Source organism: Thermobia domestica, chromosome 18 (assembly GCF_964235325.1).
Source record: "Thermobia domestica chromosome 18, izTheDome1.hap1.1, whole genome shotgun sequence".
Classification (NCBI taxonomy): domain Eukaryota; kingdom Metazoa; phylum Arthropoda; class Insecta; order Zygentoma; family Lepismatidae; genus Thermobia; species Thermobia domestica.
This window is the reverse complement of record NC_137471.1, coordinates 20,205,953-20,222,817: the sequence shown is the minus strand read 5'-3', so window position 1 is coordinate 20,222,817 and position 16,865 is coordinate 20,205,953. Positions and strand designations below refer to the sequence as shown.

Below are 16,865 nucleotides of genomic sequence, written 5' to 3'. Positions count from 1 at the left end.
CGAATGGATCGCAATTACATAGATGGGAATGATCGAAATTTTGGAAATAGTAATGTGTTTATATTTGGTGTCAACCTTTATAACTGAACCAAATCACATTTATGAATTCAATATTCTCAGATCAAAATTTAATGTTTCAGTTTAACATCCCACCATTATACCTGTTAGCCTAAGGGATGCGATGATAAAGCCAGTGAATAATAATGGAATAATTGATGGAATGAGAAATGGAAGGAAACTGGAGTAGTCCAAGAAAACCCACGGACACGATGTTTTACACCACAAGCTTATTTGGCCGGAGATTGAACCTAAAACTCCAGGCACCGAGGGTAAGTGCTCTTCCGCTGAGGCACTGTGACCCCCTGCAATGTGTAAAATGTTGCTTCCAGATGAGAATAGAGTGTTTTGCAGCATTTTTAGGACCTTTATTCCGTTTTCTTCTTAACCTGCCCTAATCTCATTTTCTTCCTCTTCTCTCTCTTCTTTCCTTTCTTCTCTCTTATTTTCTTCCTCTTCTTTCTTCTCTTCTTCCTTTTCTCTCTCTTTCCCCCTTTTCTCTCTTATTTTCTTCCTCTTCTCTCTTATTTCTTCCTCTTCTCTCCCTTCTTTCTCCCTCTTCTTTCCTCCTCTTCTCTCTTCTCTGTCTTATTTTTCCCCTTTTCTCTCTTCTGTCCCCCTCTTTTCCCTTATTTTCTTTCTCTTCTCCTCTTTTTTCCTTTCCTCTTTTTTTTCTTATTTTCTTCCTCCTCTCTTTCCCTTTTCCCTCATCTCTCTTCTTTTCTCCCTCTTCTCTTTTATTTTCTCCTTCTCTCTCTTCTTTTTCTCCATCTTCTCTTTTATTTTCTTCTTCTTCTCTTTTTTATTTTCTCTCTTTTCTCTCTTCTGTTCTTCCTCTTTTCTCTCTTATTTTCTACCTCTTTTCTCTCTTTGCTCCCTCTTCTCTCTTCTGTTGTTCCTCTTCTCTCTTATTTTTCCTCTTTTCTCTCTTCTTTTCTTCCACTTCTCTCTCTCTCTCTTCTTTCCCCCTCTTTTCTGTTTTTTCCCTCCTACTTTCTAAAAGTGTATTACAATTCTGATTATTAAAAGGAACTGTGTCAGCGTATACGTGACGCTTATTCATAAAAAAGATAATACTACAAGATAATGGGTATGACAAGAGGACAAATAATTTTTTATTATTATCATTATTATTATTATTATTATTATTATTATTATTATTATTATTATTATTATTATTATTATTATTATTATTATTATTATTAGATTAGATTAGATTAGATAAAAAATCAAGTAAGAAATGGATACTCTGTGCTATGATTACATTACTTTGGCTTCATACCTTTCACGTGCTCCTGAATGTTAGAAGTTTTATAAAAGTTCAAAGTTAACATATTGTATTTCACTTTCATTTGTTAAGTACTCTGTATGTTTTCACTTATGAGAAATTTGTTCACATGAAGCCAAAGTATGTGAATATGCATTGTATAGGTATATATCTACATACCAATTTGTTATATTCGCAGAGATATTGTAACCAAAGAAACTAATTGTCGTAGCAGCTGTATTCTTGTTCATAGGGAAGAAGTTCCGTGTTGTTCGGTTTTTCTCAGAATTCGTGTCTCACAGCAGTAGGAAAACTTTTTTTTTTTAAAAAAAAGAGGAATAGGGGAGTGGGAGTGAGAATCTTGTTTCATTAATTGAATTAGGAGAAAGTTAATTTCATCGGTGTTTGTAGCAGAGGCTTCGTTAACTTACTAAAAAGAAAAAAAAATCTCTTTAAGATTTTCCGTTCAAAACCAACTGCATCTGCTATTACGTCATCGATTTAGTTTCAGAAGAATTTTCATCCGCTTCAGAGTGCTGTTTTTTAACTTGAACTTCTAAAATTTTAGAGTTTTAGAAATGTTAGAGACCTATTACATTAGGCGACTGATTACGCCACCGGTGGAGCAACCAGTGGACGGAGGACGTGGAGGGACATTGAAGTATACAGAGTCTATTATACAAGGACAACTGGTGCCGCCATCAAGAAATCGGTGAACGACTGGTGGACAAGCTGAACATCTGCCCGGGCAACCATTGGTGGCGCAGGACACACTTGGGCGATTGCTCTTAACGTAGCGTATTACACTAGGCCACTGGTGGCGCCACCAGTAGCAGGTTCAAGAGTTGTTTGATCATAAGCGCTTGCTCTGTGACTCATCAGAACGCAATATATTGCCACGCTGTGCAGTGTTGGTTGTTTCTTTTGATTCAGGAGAAAATGGCAAGTGAAAATGAAGGTGATGGGCGGAAATGCAGTGAAGAAAACCAGAGGAGAAGACAAAATGCAGGACTTAGGCAAACTGATAGACAATAAAGTGAAAACTGAGGATTTTATTTGTGCAATTGAAAAATATCCATGCATAGCTAATGTCCCCACGTGATCTACCAGTCTCCTTTGTTTTTTATGGCAAAACTGCGCAGTTTTACTATACAGATCCACAGATTGTAAAATCTACGAAAAAAAATTTGGGGAAGTCTTTAATTTGCTCATTTTATGTCAAGAACAGAACCTTACAAACCCCTGCGGGACTTCTAACCCGTTTCTACTACTACTTATACTATGGATCCATATAGTAAAACTGCATGGGAAGAACTAAATATACATTTTTGGGCAACATTTCGATAGTGTGTAAGATGACTATTTGTTTTACCTCATTACAAATGTTACTACCTGTCAACTCATGACACTATACATTTCTTGAATTAACATTTTCAATATCAAATACTTTCCAAAACTAAGTTACTTCATAAATATTACAAGAAACTTATGAATCACAACTTATTTTGTTACCTACAGTACGCCTGGTATAATGCTATTAACAACTCGTTGCAAAATGTCATAATGCCTGGTCACAATTTTCTACAGTACCTTTCTGCACTCAAAGAATAATCAGCTAATTTGTCCCTTAAGGTAGATGCTTTCTTTGTTGCATGTTCAACAACCGAATATGTTGGCAACACTGCTTTTGTCAAGGTTTTTTTTTTTTTAATGTTTATCGTGTCTGTGTGATCTAATATTCATGTTTCAAAACAGGCTCTAAACTACGAGTATGATCTCGCACCAAAGGATCGATATAATTGTCTTACAGATCAAATTTTTACTGAATACTATAGGCGGCGCCAGAATTTTGGTAATGTGGGTGCAGGCTAGAATAGAACAACACATCCCAACATTCTTGCCAGAATGTTCTGCACTATTGAGCCTTAAGATCTCAAAAATAATCCCTAAGTTTTACTCAAAAAAAAAAATAGAAAAACACGGCATAATAGCAAGTAGCTTATGAGAGACTTAAGAACCCACTCAAATATATCCAAACATAGGAAACAATACAGATACAAAATTGAAAGGATTATTGTAGGAAATCTGAAAATCAAAGTTAATGTGGGTGCAGCTGCACCCACTGCACTTACTGTTGCGCCGCCTATGATGAATACCATGCAACTCCAAACTTTGCATAATTCTGAAAAATTGTCACATTCGGGATAACATAATGGGCTTCGTCTGCTATGGCTATTTGCTTAATTTTAATTTTAATTTTGTTATTCTTTTCAGAAACGTTTGCCTATCCAATAACTAAGACAAGAAAACGCAAATAGGTAAGCAATATTTCATACTGTTGACCTCTAGCTTTCTTAGTGGAGAATAGAAACATACGATTTGCCACAATGTGTTTCAATGTTGCTCACTTAAATATAATTCAAATTTGTGTGTTTTGTTCCTTTCACATATACATAACAAGATTATGGTAGCATCTGTATGAATATTTTATGTATAGTACTGAGTATAATAGAATTTGCGGTTTGCGCTTGTGGTTTTGTGGTAAAACAAAGAGTTGGGTAAGACAAGGATTGCTTGACATGTGTTTCTTTTCTCTTTCTTTTCTTTTTTCTTTTTTTACTTACTTCACTCTTAAAACACATATTGTTTCGGTGTGTGTGTTCTTCACCAACATTTCCACCAAATTCTCCTCAAAGATATACACATGTGTAAGCAGTGAGGGATACAAGAAAAATGTAACGTTGTTTAACAGTGGCGTATGCAGAATTTCATCTAAAAGGGATTGAAAGCACTCGACTTCATTTCAGGAATGGCCATTTCTGGCAAAATGATTTTCCGGTTTCCGGAAATCACATTTTACGTCTTCCGCTTTTCCCGAAAATTTTCCGTTTTCTACTTTTCTAGAAAATTCTCTGCCTTCCGTTTTCCGAAAAATTTCCCGTTTTCCGGAAATTTCCTCTTCGGCTTTCCCAGGAAGGTTTTCTTCTTCTGCTTTTGTGGAAAATTTTCCGTTTTCCGCTTTTCCGAAAAAAATTCCGTCTCCCTCTTTTCCAGGAAGATTTTCGTTTTCTACTTTTCAAGAAAATTTTCCGTCTTCCGTTTTTCGGAAAATTTTCATCTTCCGCATTTACAGGAAGGTTTTCCTCTTCCATTTTCCAAAAAATTTTCGTCTTCAACTTTTCCAGGAAGGCTTCAGTAGATATCCCCGCGGATAGATGGCCGAGTCAGCAAAAAATTATCTTGTTTTCCTAGAAATCGATACCATTTCCTGGAATTGGGAGGCAAGTTTCGACAAGCCTTTAGTTGCTATGTTCATAGCCTTTTACGGGTAGTACAGAAGCGCGTGGGAAAATTTTGGTTTATTTGAATCCCCGTTACCCCCTACTCCTCTTTAGTTGCTATGTACATATCCTTTTACGGTTACCACAGAAGCCCGTGGGAAAATGTTGTTTTGCTGTTGCTATGCTCATAGTCTTGGCCGCCTACCAGATGTAAAAAGCAAGATAAAACATGCCTTTTTCGTGTTCTTGTCGTTTATTGGCTAATAATCTGAATCCCCAAACCCCCCACCCCTCCTGCGAAGAGCGTAAGCGGAACGTATGTGCTTGTGTAGATCATTCTGTTAGCAGCTGTTGCAAAGGAAGAAACGTCAAAAATTTAAAGATGTCATCGTCAATGAGTTTATTAGATAAGCTTAATAAGCCATCAATGGTACCCTTTACAAAAATGCGAGATTTGGAGATTGGAGTACCATTTCGTATTGTAAACTGTGAGATAATTACAACGGTATATGGTAGGAAGGCCTGTGTGACATTTGAAGGAGGTGAAAAAGTGATTTTACCTGGACGTTGTACTGAAAAATTGGAAGCAGATAATGGTGCATTATTAACGTATTTACAAAGTGGGAATGTCTGTTTAATATATAAAGGAATGAAGATTAATGTATCTGGACGTAACATGCACGATCTTGAATTTACTGAGCTGGTTTACTCATCGTAAGTGTATGGTGACATGTACAAACAAGATGAAACATGAATTTTCCTCTTCGCCCCTCCTCTTCATGCATGCGCAGTCATCTGTATGCATAGTGTCGTTATTCTGTGCTAACCAGCGACTGGAGTAACATGTCTTTGAGTGCTTGTGCGTCAACTATGGATACCAAGAAAGAGTACTTGTTAAATGTTGAATATGGACTTAATTCAATGAAAACCAAATTAATTTGTATCGGACTGGATAGTGATACATTTGAACCAGTGATTCGTGTTGGCAAAGGACTTGTGTTTGGAGTGGAGTTAAATTTGGCAGAGTGGGAGAAACTTGTACATTTAACCCCATTTGTTACGGACTATTTAAATTCTCAAGTGGAAATTACATTTATAAAATCTCTTGGTCGAAAAAACGAACTGGTGGTGCGAAAACTAATGGGTGAAAAATTAGTGATGTTAGAGAAGAAAGGAACACTTCATGCTCCTCGAAACACTGTGTACTTAACTTCAAGTGATTGGCTTTATTTCTTGGAAATATTACCGTGTATTGAACATGCTGTGAAAAACAGTAAAGTTTGTAGTGTTGTGCTACGTGAATATTTTGACTTGTGTACAGATACTATTCGTAATCATGTACAATTGCAGTGTCTTACATGCAGAGGACTTGCCGGAATCCATACCTGTGTAGATGAACAGAGTATTATTAATGGTATGAACATTAGTTTTCCAAGTGTCTCTCTTGATAAGAACAGTGATGTGAACATTGATGGTGAACGATTAAAATTGGAAATGAAAGTATTTTGCAAACAAAAACTCATAGATTCAATTATGGCTGATTTATTTGATAGTGTATCGACACAGCCATGGTGGGGGGAAACCGAAACTCAGCCTTCGGAGGGTATCAATGAAGTGAACGACTCTTCATAAAGAAGGAGAAATTGATTTGTTTTTTTCATGTATGCTAAAGAACGTAATATTAAATGTAATAAAAAATATATATAGTGAAAAGTGAAATGTTTTATTTGTGTGTGTGTTTTGTGTTCGTTTCATACACCTCAATATGATAGGATTTTAAAGTTTTTTATAAGAAAAAAATCCTAACATATTTTTTTCCTCGTATATTATAAGTGATACGTATAATAATAATAATAATGAATTCAAATTCTTGAAATGAATGTTAAAATAAAAATTAGTATTTGAAATTATTATTATTATACAACATTGTCTTAAGTATGATATGACTTTTTTTTAATTTTTAAAAAAGGAACTAAAATAATTAATATTAAAATTTTAAAAAACAAAAGTCCTATCATAATAATAATAATATTGAATTCACATACTTGATTTAATTTACGAAAGAATAACTGATTAAGTATTTGAATTCATTATTATTATTATGTAGCTATATGATTACATCATTGAATTAAAAATCAGTTTTAGAATCTTTTTTTTTAAATTCTTTAATTCAATGACTTAAAAATATGTTTTATGATATGTGTATTTAATTACATAACTGATCATAAAACATATTTGTTTGTTAGGAAACGGAGAAAATAAGAAATAAAACATTTGTTTTCAAAGAGAAAAAATAATACAAAGTGTTTATTGTTGATGAAACTATTTACACAATTAAAACGACGGTAGGTATAGTACATTTTAAAAGAACGTTAGATTTTGTTTCCATTGTACATGTGTTGATAACTTCATAACTGCCATATACTGTTCACTGATGATACTACTGCTGTTGATGTTGATGATGAAACGTAGATAGAAGTCAATCTTTACATTGAAGATGATGTCCATACACACGATGACGATCTTTTACTCTCTGAAATGAAAAAAAATTGAAAAACAAACTTAAAATTTATTTTATCTATAATCATGAAGAAATAATAATACATACAAACACATTATAATAAAGAAGAAGAAGAAGAAGAAATGGCTACCTGCAATAATATGAAAAGAAAGTAATCAAAACAAACGAAGAAGAAGAATGAAGATATGATTACCTGTAGAAGTAAATACAGCAAGCGACGATCATTTTTTTCTGGAGTTGATGAGAAAGTGTAATGAAATTCATTTAAGGACTTTCCTTTAGCTTTGAAGCATAGGAAAAGATATGAATAATGTCCACATAGGGACGATTTCACACTTTGAATTTGTTTATTATTAAATGTATAAGAAGTGGAATTTCTACGTAGAAATTGAATATGATGCATTACATATGGAGGAAATCCAAATGTATCGAAGTAATGGGCACGGCCATCAGTATGAATATATACGGAAATCCAGTGTGTGCCAAGTTTGTTCGAGGGATCTGTATTTATGATGATAGCTGCAGGTAGTGGAACATGTGCTGGTAATTCATTGGCTGCATATACGCCAACGAAATGATTGTGAAATAAAGAATTTGTTTGCAAAGCATTCAATAAATCTAGTGTAGAGGACATCATGTATAAAAATGCAGACATGTACATATATGATATGATATTTAAATAACGTACCTTTAAAAATCCATGATGATGTTCCTCTGATGATCCACTTCTAAGAGAGATTGGAATTCTCCATACACAATGCAGGAGATAGGTGCTGGTAGAGGCTTCGTAAAATGAACTTCCAGACGAACACACCCATGACGTATAAGATTCCAATGCTGCACAGCGCTGGCTTCTCCATCTTGAGTAATGTCGAAAACAAAGATAGTGTATCCTTGAGGAAAGTCAAGGCGAGGAATATTGTTGCCATGATTGGAAAAGTGAATGCCTGATCCACAGAATAAGGTATGATATGAGGAAACATAGAGGTTGTTTTCGAAAATTGGTTGTAATGGTTTTGAAGGTACAGGTTTTCCATCAATGTATAGAGAGAAGAAATTGATGTCAAAATGTTTGAAATGAAATGGATTTGAAGTTATTGTTCCTGTATAGGCATCATTTTGTGTAAACGCCACAATCACTCGAGTTGGTAATACTCCCATAAATAAATTATCAATTGTTTTTGATTGAAGATCCTTTGGAATGACGAATGACTTCATTTGCACTCTTGTGAGAGGATATTTGGCTGTTGTTGATTGTAGAAGCTTGTTATGTGCTAGTTTTATTGTAGGACTAACATTAATCTTTTTAATATGTAAAGCAGCGTCTAAAATGTTCACTTTAGCCTCAACAGACGCATCACTAGCGATGAGACAAAAGTTTGGCTTTGCAGGAATTAACTTGAGACGTAATTCTACTCCTTGGATTAAAAATTTATCTTGATTAAAAATATCACAATGAAGATGTCCAAGCATGTCGAATTTTGCACTTTTTTTTGTTAATTCATAACGTTGTTGAAATCCTTTATTACCACTAGATGTTGCATCCATATGTCCAGCAGTATCTTGAAACCAGAATGCACATTGAAGATGAGTATTTTTAGCAGAATCATCATAATTTAACAGTTTTTCAATGTATGATCGATATGGATGATTATGAGATGGAAATGAAATCAGTTTGTTATTTAAATACACTTCCACTTCACTGAACATAGAATTTAAAAAGTCATTAATAGGAGCCACAGCTTTATCACTTTCACCAAATGCTGATCCATCAGGCTTAACGATTTGAGCTTCGATGTAAAGAAGAGTATGTGGTAGATCTATGTATTCATCACTTGTTCCTGGGATGACAAACTCTATAGGAGCATTATCAGCTAGTGAACTTATTGGTTTGTATGTAACAACATGATTATCCAATATACTGGTTTGCGTTGGTTTTGTAGAGAAAATATCTAGTTCACTTTTTACACACTCGCAGGATTGATGATGTAAGAAAGCCATAATGGTGATGATTTAATCAAAGATATCGTGTGATAACTTCCTCTTCTTATAAGATTGATTTTTCTTTGTTTTCTGTGTACGTTTCCTCTTGCCCTTCTTCTTCTTGCGCTTGATGATGTGTAATGGTGAAGGGTTAAAGATGGAATGATGTGTAATTCTTCTTTTCCTTCGTTGATATCCAGATCCTAGCATAGATTTCAGTTTATTTTTTGCTTTGTCTTGCAAGACGGATCTCGCTTCACCCATTCGTTGATGAAAGGATTCGTTAATAGGTTGATTGTCGATGATGACATCAGTAATAACGTTTGCTCCAGATTTTAATAATTCCTTTCCTACTGTTTTAGCTCCTTGTTTTACTAATGGCATGACAGAACGAAATAATCCTCCAAGGAAACTTCCAATACCATGTCCAACTTGATAAGGGGAGCCAACATAAACGTTTCCAGTTCCAGAAAGAGCTTGTTTTTGATAATATTGTAAATATGGATTATTCATATTTGTCGATGTTGACGCACTGGTCGAAAATGTAGTTTAACGCATACAGTTCCGAAAGTGAATGCCAGTGGAGAGCCTGTACTATCTCTTATATCTATTTTGATGTGTTCAAAATGCATCTTCTCTATAGGCACATAATGTGGAGGATTAAAAATTTCTATAACACTACTTCCAAATGTATGATTCACAGGATTCATATTTATGATACGTAATAATGGTGCTACTGTATCTCCAACAAATACAGATTGAATTATATCACAATACACATACATTGTAGATGGAAGTCCTAAACGTAAATTTGGAATGCTTTGGCCTTGTTGCATATCCTTTAAATCAACGCTTGGATCAAACCCCAACATCGCACTAACACTTGGTGATAATGCAACGTCTACATCTATGTCTTTATGAAGACGTCGTATAAAACAGGTATTACTCTCACGAGTATAAGAAATATGTAAATTTGTGAATCTGTTGTACGTATTTATTATCTTTATCAATTCTGATATGTCAGTGTAATAACGTACAGGAATAGTTATAAATTTCCATTCATCACTTTTTGCAGGTTTGTAAAAAATTTTATTATTTTCGTCATTAATATTTAATATTGAATGAGGATAATGAATTTCAACAATAGCCACTTCCCACTTTTCATGGAATTCCATTCTTTGATGAAGTTTCGTAGTGTATGATGTTAAGGTGTTGTCAGGAAAATATTCCATAGAACTATTACTGGGAAGCGTAACGTAAAAATCTCCATCAGGTTCCATTGTACTTCTCGATCTTCTTTACGGATGATGCAGGTATCCAGGAATCGAAAGAAGAAGGATATCCTTTCCAATGAACAAGATATTCTTTTCTGCTGCCTTTTCTTCTTGTACGTATGATTTTATCTATGTAAAATGTCTTTGATAACGTCACAGGTTGTAATTCCTCTCTGTAAAATAATCCATCCAGTGGTTCCTTGTTTAAATCTTCAATTTCATAAACAGGTGGATCTCTTGGTATTATCTTCTTCACTTTAAATATTTCCCAAGTCCAATTTTGCATATATCCTTTATCAAATGTACGTTTAGTTTTACTAATTCGTACTGTATCACCAATCTTAAGATGTTTTGAGAAATTTTGATTATTCTTCTTCTTCTTCTTTATTTTATTATCATATTGATTATGCCATACTTGTAATAGGTTATTTTGAGAAACATTTGCAGGTGACATCTTTATACTTGAATGATAACCTTCATTGTATGATTTCACAAGAAGAGGTAATACATTTAAATAATTATACGTTTGATACTTTGTAAAATACTTCCACATTTTTTCTTTTAGAGTTCTGTTAAAACGTTCTACAATACTAGCTTTTATATCAGGATTTTTAGTTGTAATATGTTTTATTTTGTTGTGCACTAAGTACTTCTGTATTGTTTTATTAGTAAACTCACTTCCTTTATCTGTTCGGAATGTAATCGGTTTTCTATCTTTGAACACAATTTGCAATGCTTTTAAGACATCATTTGTACTTTTAGATTTTAATGGCACAGCCCATGCATATCGACTGAACACATCTATCACTGTCAGAATATAACGATATCCATCATTAAATTTATGAAGAGATTGAAGATCATTAATATCACTTTCCCACTCATCATCAATGTTATTCACTACATAGAAATCTCTTTTAAAACGACGACGTACAGGTTTGTGTAACGTATATGTTGTTTGTTGCAGTAACCATCTTCTTATACAATGTATAGGAATTTTCTTCTTTGTAGCTATCCACAATTTTTAACAGTTGAAAACGAGGCAGGATGTGAAGGGTTGTAGTAAATCTTGCTTAACTGTTTGTTTACGGTTTCCACCTTGACCATACTGGACGTTTACAGGCACGTTTCCTTTTCCTTATAGGAGATACTACTTTTTCCTTTTCTTCTTCTTCTTCTTCTTCGTCGTCTTCTGCAAACGATCTCAGAGGTACTTTTTCCCTTGACGATGATGCTGTTGGTGATGCTTTAGTTCGTCGTAAAATATATGACAAACGTTTTGGATTTCCAATAAGTTCTTGAGGTGTGTTATTAGAAGATAAATAATTACAAAATTTCTCCCATCCCGGTGGATTTGTGTGTTTCCGGGGTCGCGACACATCAGAAATTAAATCTACAATGTGAGATCCTTCTAGTTTATCACCTCTGATGTAAACAGTTCCTTTATTATCCCACGTGATATTATCATCATGTTTCATTCTATGTAGTAGTAATTCAGCTCTTTTACGAAACATTTTGGGTATAGATAATAATATTTCTTCTTCTACTTCAGGCTTCTCTGATTTAGTTGACGTAATTGAAAGTGTCACAGGTTCTTCTTGTTTTCGTATTAAATGTAAATATTTTTGAAGAATATTGTTATACTGATTCCACTTTTCTTCATCACTAAGCGATGATAACTGTAAAATCTCTTGCATTTCTTGATCCAAATTAGATTCACGTTTCTCCATGGTTGATGATGATGATGATGCTGGTGTTTGTATACGATTCAGAACTTCAGGTGGAACTAAAATCATCTTCTTTGCGTGTTCCATTGTACTAACGGAATAGTAAACTTGATAATGCACCAGTTAAAATAGGAGCTAATAATGCCGGTAGGAATCCACCCTGCTGCTGTACTAATAAATGCTTCTTCTTCTTTTGGATGGAGTTTCCTTTCTTCACAAGATATCGAAGCGTCCTCTTGTATCGCTTTAATCTTGCTTTCTGTGTCTTTGTAAGAGGTACATTCCCTTTTAATACATTATAACAACATTCACAAATACTTCGAATCACTGAAGAGTTTGCATTTGCCAGTATAGCTTTACGTAATTTAGGATTTGCTTTGCTCAGCGTACGAAGAAGATCTCCGTGTTTTACTCTTGGAGACATATTGTCAGAATGAAGAAACACAGTTTAAAACAAACATTATAAACACATCTTCTTCTTCTATTTCGATGGAACATAAACGTAATGATAAATATCATCAGGAAAGATATTTGTTTGAAAACGAAGTTCATCTGGCGTATCCTGTTTTAAATCAATAAAGAAATATCCATATGGTAACTTTGTTGCGTCGTTGAAACTTTCTTGAAGAAATTTTGGATTCTCAGGAGTTAATTGATAACTCAAATGTTTAATTTGTGATTTATCTCTTGGATTTTTAAATAATACGAGATAAGAACAATTCAAGCTCATATCTCTGCTTCCTTTTCCCTGATGAAATATGTTTTGTGTAATAAATAGTACACTAAGATTTCTATGATGAGAACCCTTTGTAAAGAAATCAACTATATTGCGGTTCACTTCACACATTTGATCATCAATAATAATAAGGTGTGGTCCAGTTTCAGGTAAAAAGTCTTTTGTTCGAGGTAGCCCTTCAATAAATTGTACTTTTGTCGAAATTTCTCTGTATGCATTTTGCCATTCTGCATAGTACCAATAAATATGACGAAACGATGTAATAACCATACGTGGTAAATTGGACAGGAATCGTATTACAAAGGAAGTTTTTCCACATCCACTTGGTCCGGCAACAATACATGAAAAGGGATGTTTCCACGTCGTGTCCATGTTAAAGAGTATGATCATTCTTTCCTTATACGTATATTTATAAAGGGCCTTATTACATTTCTCTTCTTCTTTTGTTGGAAGTAGTGTAGCCATATGGAAGAGTATCATATGAATTTGGAATTCTACGTCGTTTAATATAATTTATCTTATAAATTTTTGTTTCGGGCATGCTGACGATAGTATGGTCTTTCCTGCGGCAAATTTTTTTCTCATTGGTAATTTTGACTTCCGTGGGACGAGATTCTTCCTCTTCTTCTGCATCCTCTTCACTATCTACTATCATTTTCTTCATTACATCAAAATTTAGGTGTTTTGAAGATTCATAGTTTAATGAAAAGCCCCGTATCTTGCATACTTGAAACTCCTTCTTCGTACTGGGATCAAAAATACGTAAGCTGTAATTCTTCGGGCCCGCCGATACATATTCTGAAATATAGGCTTCTTTACCATATTCGAGGACTTCATTTGTTAAGTCGCCTAAAAAGTCACCAGTTGGAATTGTACTTTCATCAGGTTTTTGCGTATAAATGACAGAATCAGTATCAAAATATAATACTCTTTCTTGTAGTTGATCTAAATATTTGTACAAATCTAATCTTGCTTGTGCTGTTGTGTATGCGGCTATGACAACATTTACTGTTGGTAGTGAAACAGGAACGTCATCGGTGTATTGCCAACATACATATAACATGTCATCATTTACTGGAAATATTTGATGAACATCTATATCATGAGATGTTAATTTCTCATATAAATCCTTGGGTTCATTAATAATGCTGACATGACCCATGTTCTCACGTTGACCAAATTTTCCCCAAAATGAATTTAGCATTAATTTAGCTAAACTTCTAAGTGCTGGATTATGTTTAATTTTGTTCTCATCTAGACGTATTCCTTCCTTTTCATAAAATTGCTGAATGTACTTCTTCTTTAATTCATCTGTTTCACACCATGATGGCCATCCACTAGCTTCTGTTTTTGCTTTCAGGAAGGTGTTTATGTATTCTGCAAATAAGCCGCCACTTTTTGTTTTTTCATCATATTGAACAACGTCATATGCCCATATTTCATGAATATCTATTATTTTATATCCTTTTTCTAATGCCTTTCTTACTTCATCTGCTACCCATGTTCCATGTAGCACTCGGTCTTCATCGTTGTGATTACAAGGTGCTTGGATTAATTCATCACAACATGTACGGCAGAGTGGAAACATCAATCTATCATTTGATTTATAAGGGAGGACAGGATGAAACAGTTGTTTTGGAGGCAAAATACTGAGCTTAACTAATCCTTCTACTTCTTCAATGGTGGGAATATTTGAATCTCCAGGCAGGTAGATAGTAGGATGACGAATTGGAAACTTCTTAGTCTTAGAGATAAATGGGTACAATGAAATAACATCTTTGTATTTTATGGTTTCTCCTTCAGATTCTTGTGCTTTATGATACAAACGTATGGCATTCACACGTCCTCCATAAAAAGCGTCACGAGGATTTAAAGGTGATTTCTTTGTATACGGATGATTACTAACATACTTCTTCATCTCTTCATTTCCTGCCAATTGTTTTTTAAATTCACAACCCCATATTTCATGCACTTCACAGCCAAAATCTTTTAATTTTTGGATTTTCTTCTTTGTTGCTTCATATCGAAATTCCATGGTATCTGTAGCATTGTTATAGATGTGTTTATCTCTGTCGTTAGGGTAACACTTGATACAACCATGCGTCCAGCATCCCTCATACTCCCACACGTGAATTTTTCCTGTATTGGGTTCTGTCCATACACCATCTACTTTCATTGATGCTATTCGTTTTTCCTTACTACGTGCAGCATTCGTAATTTGGATGTTTCTGGTTTTTTCTTCCCAAGCTATCCATTGTACTGCTTCAATTGATTGTACATCTCTCCATCGATATCCGTTCTTTGATATGATACCAATTGTATTTTCCTTTAAGAAATTTCTACGATATACCAAATTACATGCACTGGCAATTGTAATACATTCAAGTAGGGGATTAACATTAGTTTCAGATTCAAATGTATTCATAAAGGAAATACAGGCTTGACGTAATACTTCGACATCCTGTACACAATACTTGATGAGTTCTTCTTTCATTTTAAAGGTGTCGTTTTGATGTTCGGTATACCATTCGAGAAACTTGCGTCTTTCGTCTACTTTCATAGTATCTGCTCCATAATATTTAATGTCTGGAAGCGGCCCTTCATAGGTTTGGTTCTCACGTCGATTAAAGAAGTGTGGGAAATATCCTTTGCACGATTGAAGCCCAAATGCACCACTTAATTTACTTAAGGGCATAGGAAGAAAGCTTAGTGAATCGATGAAGGTTACGTTTTCTATTTTAAGAGAGAGAATTTTTGCTCCATTCATGATTACTTCTGGAGTCCAATTCATCTTCTCAACCATGGTCTTAATGATGAAATGTGCGTCATATCCCTTTGAATTATGGGCAACACAGATTACTGATTTAATGTTTGGTCGACGTTGTTGAAGATGTTTTAGAAAATCTTCTATTACATTTTCTCCGTCAAAAATATTTTCTCGCTTTCCACAAATGACACAATCATTCTTGATGTTGTTATCTTCATAACATTGGTAGCATACATGTTGACTAACCAAGACATTAGGTATATGTTCATATATGTTTGCGTCCTCGTCTTCTATTTTCGTATCTTGTGTGCATTCAATATCATAAAACAGAATCATAGATTTCTTCTCCATGATGATTTTTTCATTGGCTTTTTTCGATTTTCTTCTTTCATTCACTTTCATGTAACATTCATGATTGGGTGGTACAATAGCATAGCAAACATTGCAATAAGTTTCTCCACATACGTGAGAACGTTTTTCTTTCATTACATAAATTTTCAAACACTGGGCACAACATTTCACAATGGAACATAAAGGCTTTCCATTTTGATACGGCGCTGACTTGTGATAGTCATAGCATGACTGGCCATAAAATTCTCGATTACAATCATTGCAAGTAATATGGGTTTCTTTAAAATCACATGGAGGCTTCTGATGACAACGAAAACATACAGCTGTACAATGTTTCAAATGTTCATGCTTTTTTTCATATTTCTTATGACAACTTTCGCAATAAAATTTACAGCTAAAACATGATGTCAAGCTTTCAATGACGTTGAAGTGATTATCTATAAACAGTAAATTTAAAGCAGTTCTCTCGTTATCACTTGGTGGTGCTTCAAACATGACATCACTTCCTGAAAAGCCCCTATACACTGTAATTTTATAATCCTTTAAATATTCCTGAAATTTACGAATTTCAGGAATTCCACCACCATGACTAAGATCTACATCGGCAGCTTCACACAGTTCTTCTGCTTCTTTTTCTATGATATATTTACTTTGATTTTTTTACATATCTATTGTATTCAGTTTGATTTCTTCCCTTGTATTTTTTCAGTCCTATGGCAACGACGATTGCATGTGCTAAACATCTTGTGCCTTTATTCTTAATTGTGATAATACCACGTTTTGCCTTTACATATTCTTCAGTATTCATAACATGTTGTTTCAAAGGACCTTGTCCTCTCGGCATACGTACATGATGAAAATTCACGATGCAATCTTCATTTATAAGAAAAGCCGCATTACTTTG

The 16,865-nt window shown here is 34.2% G+C and overlaps 2 protein-coding genes across 2 annotated transcripts in view; one reads left to right on the top strand and one right to left on the bottom strand.

The window, feature by feature from the left end:
• LOC145675708 (oxytocin receptor-like) overlaps nt 1-16,865 on the top strand; it is a 431,243-nt gene that overhangs the window by 95,177 nt on the left and 319,201 nt on the right. Inside the window, exon 2 of the mRNA XM_081746323.1 lies at nt 3,599-3,642. The gene's annotated coding sequence lies outside the window, so the exon portion shown is untranslated. The remainder of the gene's footprint in view (nt 1-3,598; nt 3,643-16,865) is intronic.
• LOC145675036 (uncharacterized) lies at nt 733-7,760 on the bottom strand. Its single transcript, XM_081745403.1, has 2 exons — nt 7,257-7,760; nt 733-882 (listed from the first exon to the last, which is right to left on the bottom strand). Exons 1-2 carry the CDS (start codon nt 7,758-7,760, stop codon nt 733-735), a joined length of 654 nt encoding a protein of 217 aa, XP_081601529.1.

What these genes read in the sequence shown, in the direction of transcription:
- LOC145675036 (XM_081745403.1), bottom strand. Translation starts at nt 7,760, where the DNA reads ATGTCCTCTACACTAGATTTATTGAATGCTTTGCAAACAAATTCTTTA. An exon ending in TTCTTTTCATATTATTGCAG is followed by an intron (nt 883 to 7,256) that starts GTAGCCATTTCT and finishes GAGGAAGAACAG; the next exon opens with AAGAGAGAAAAGAGAGAAAA.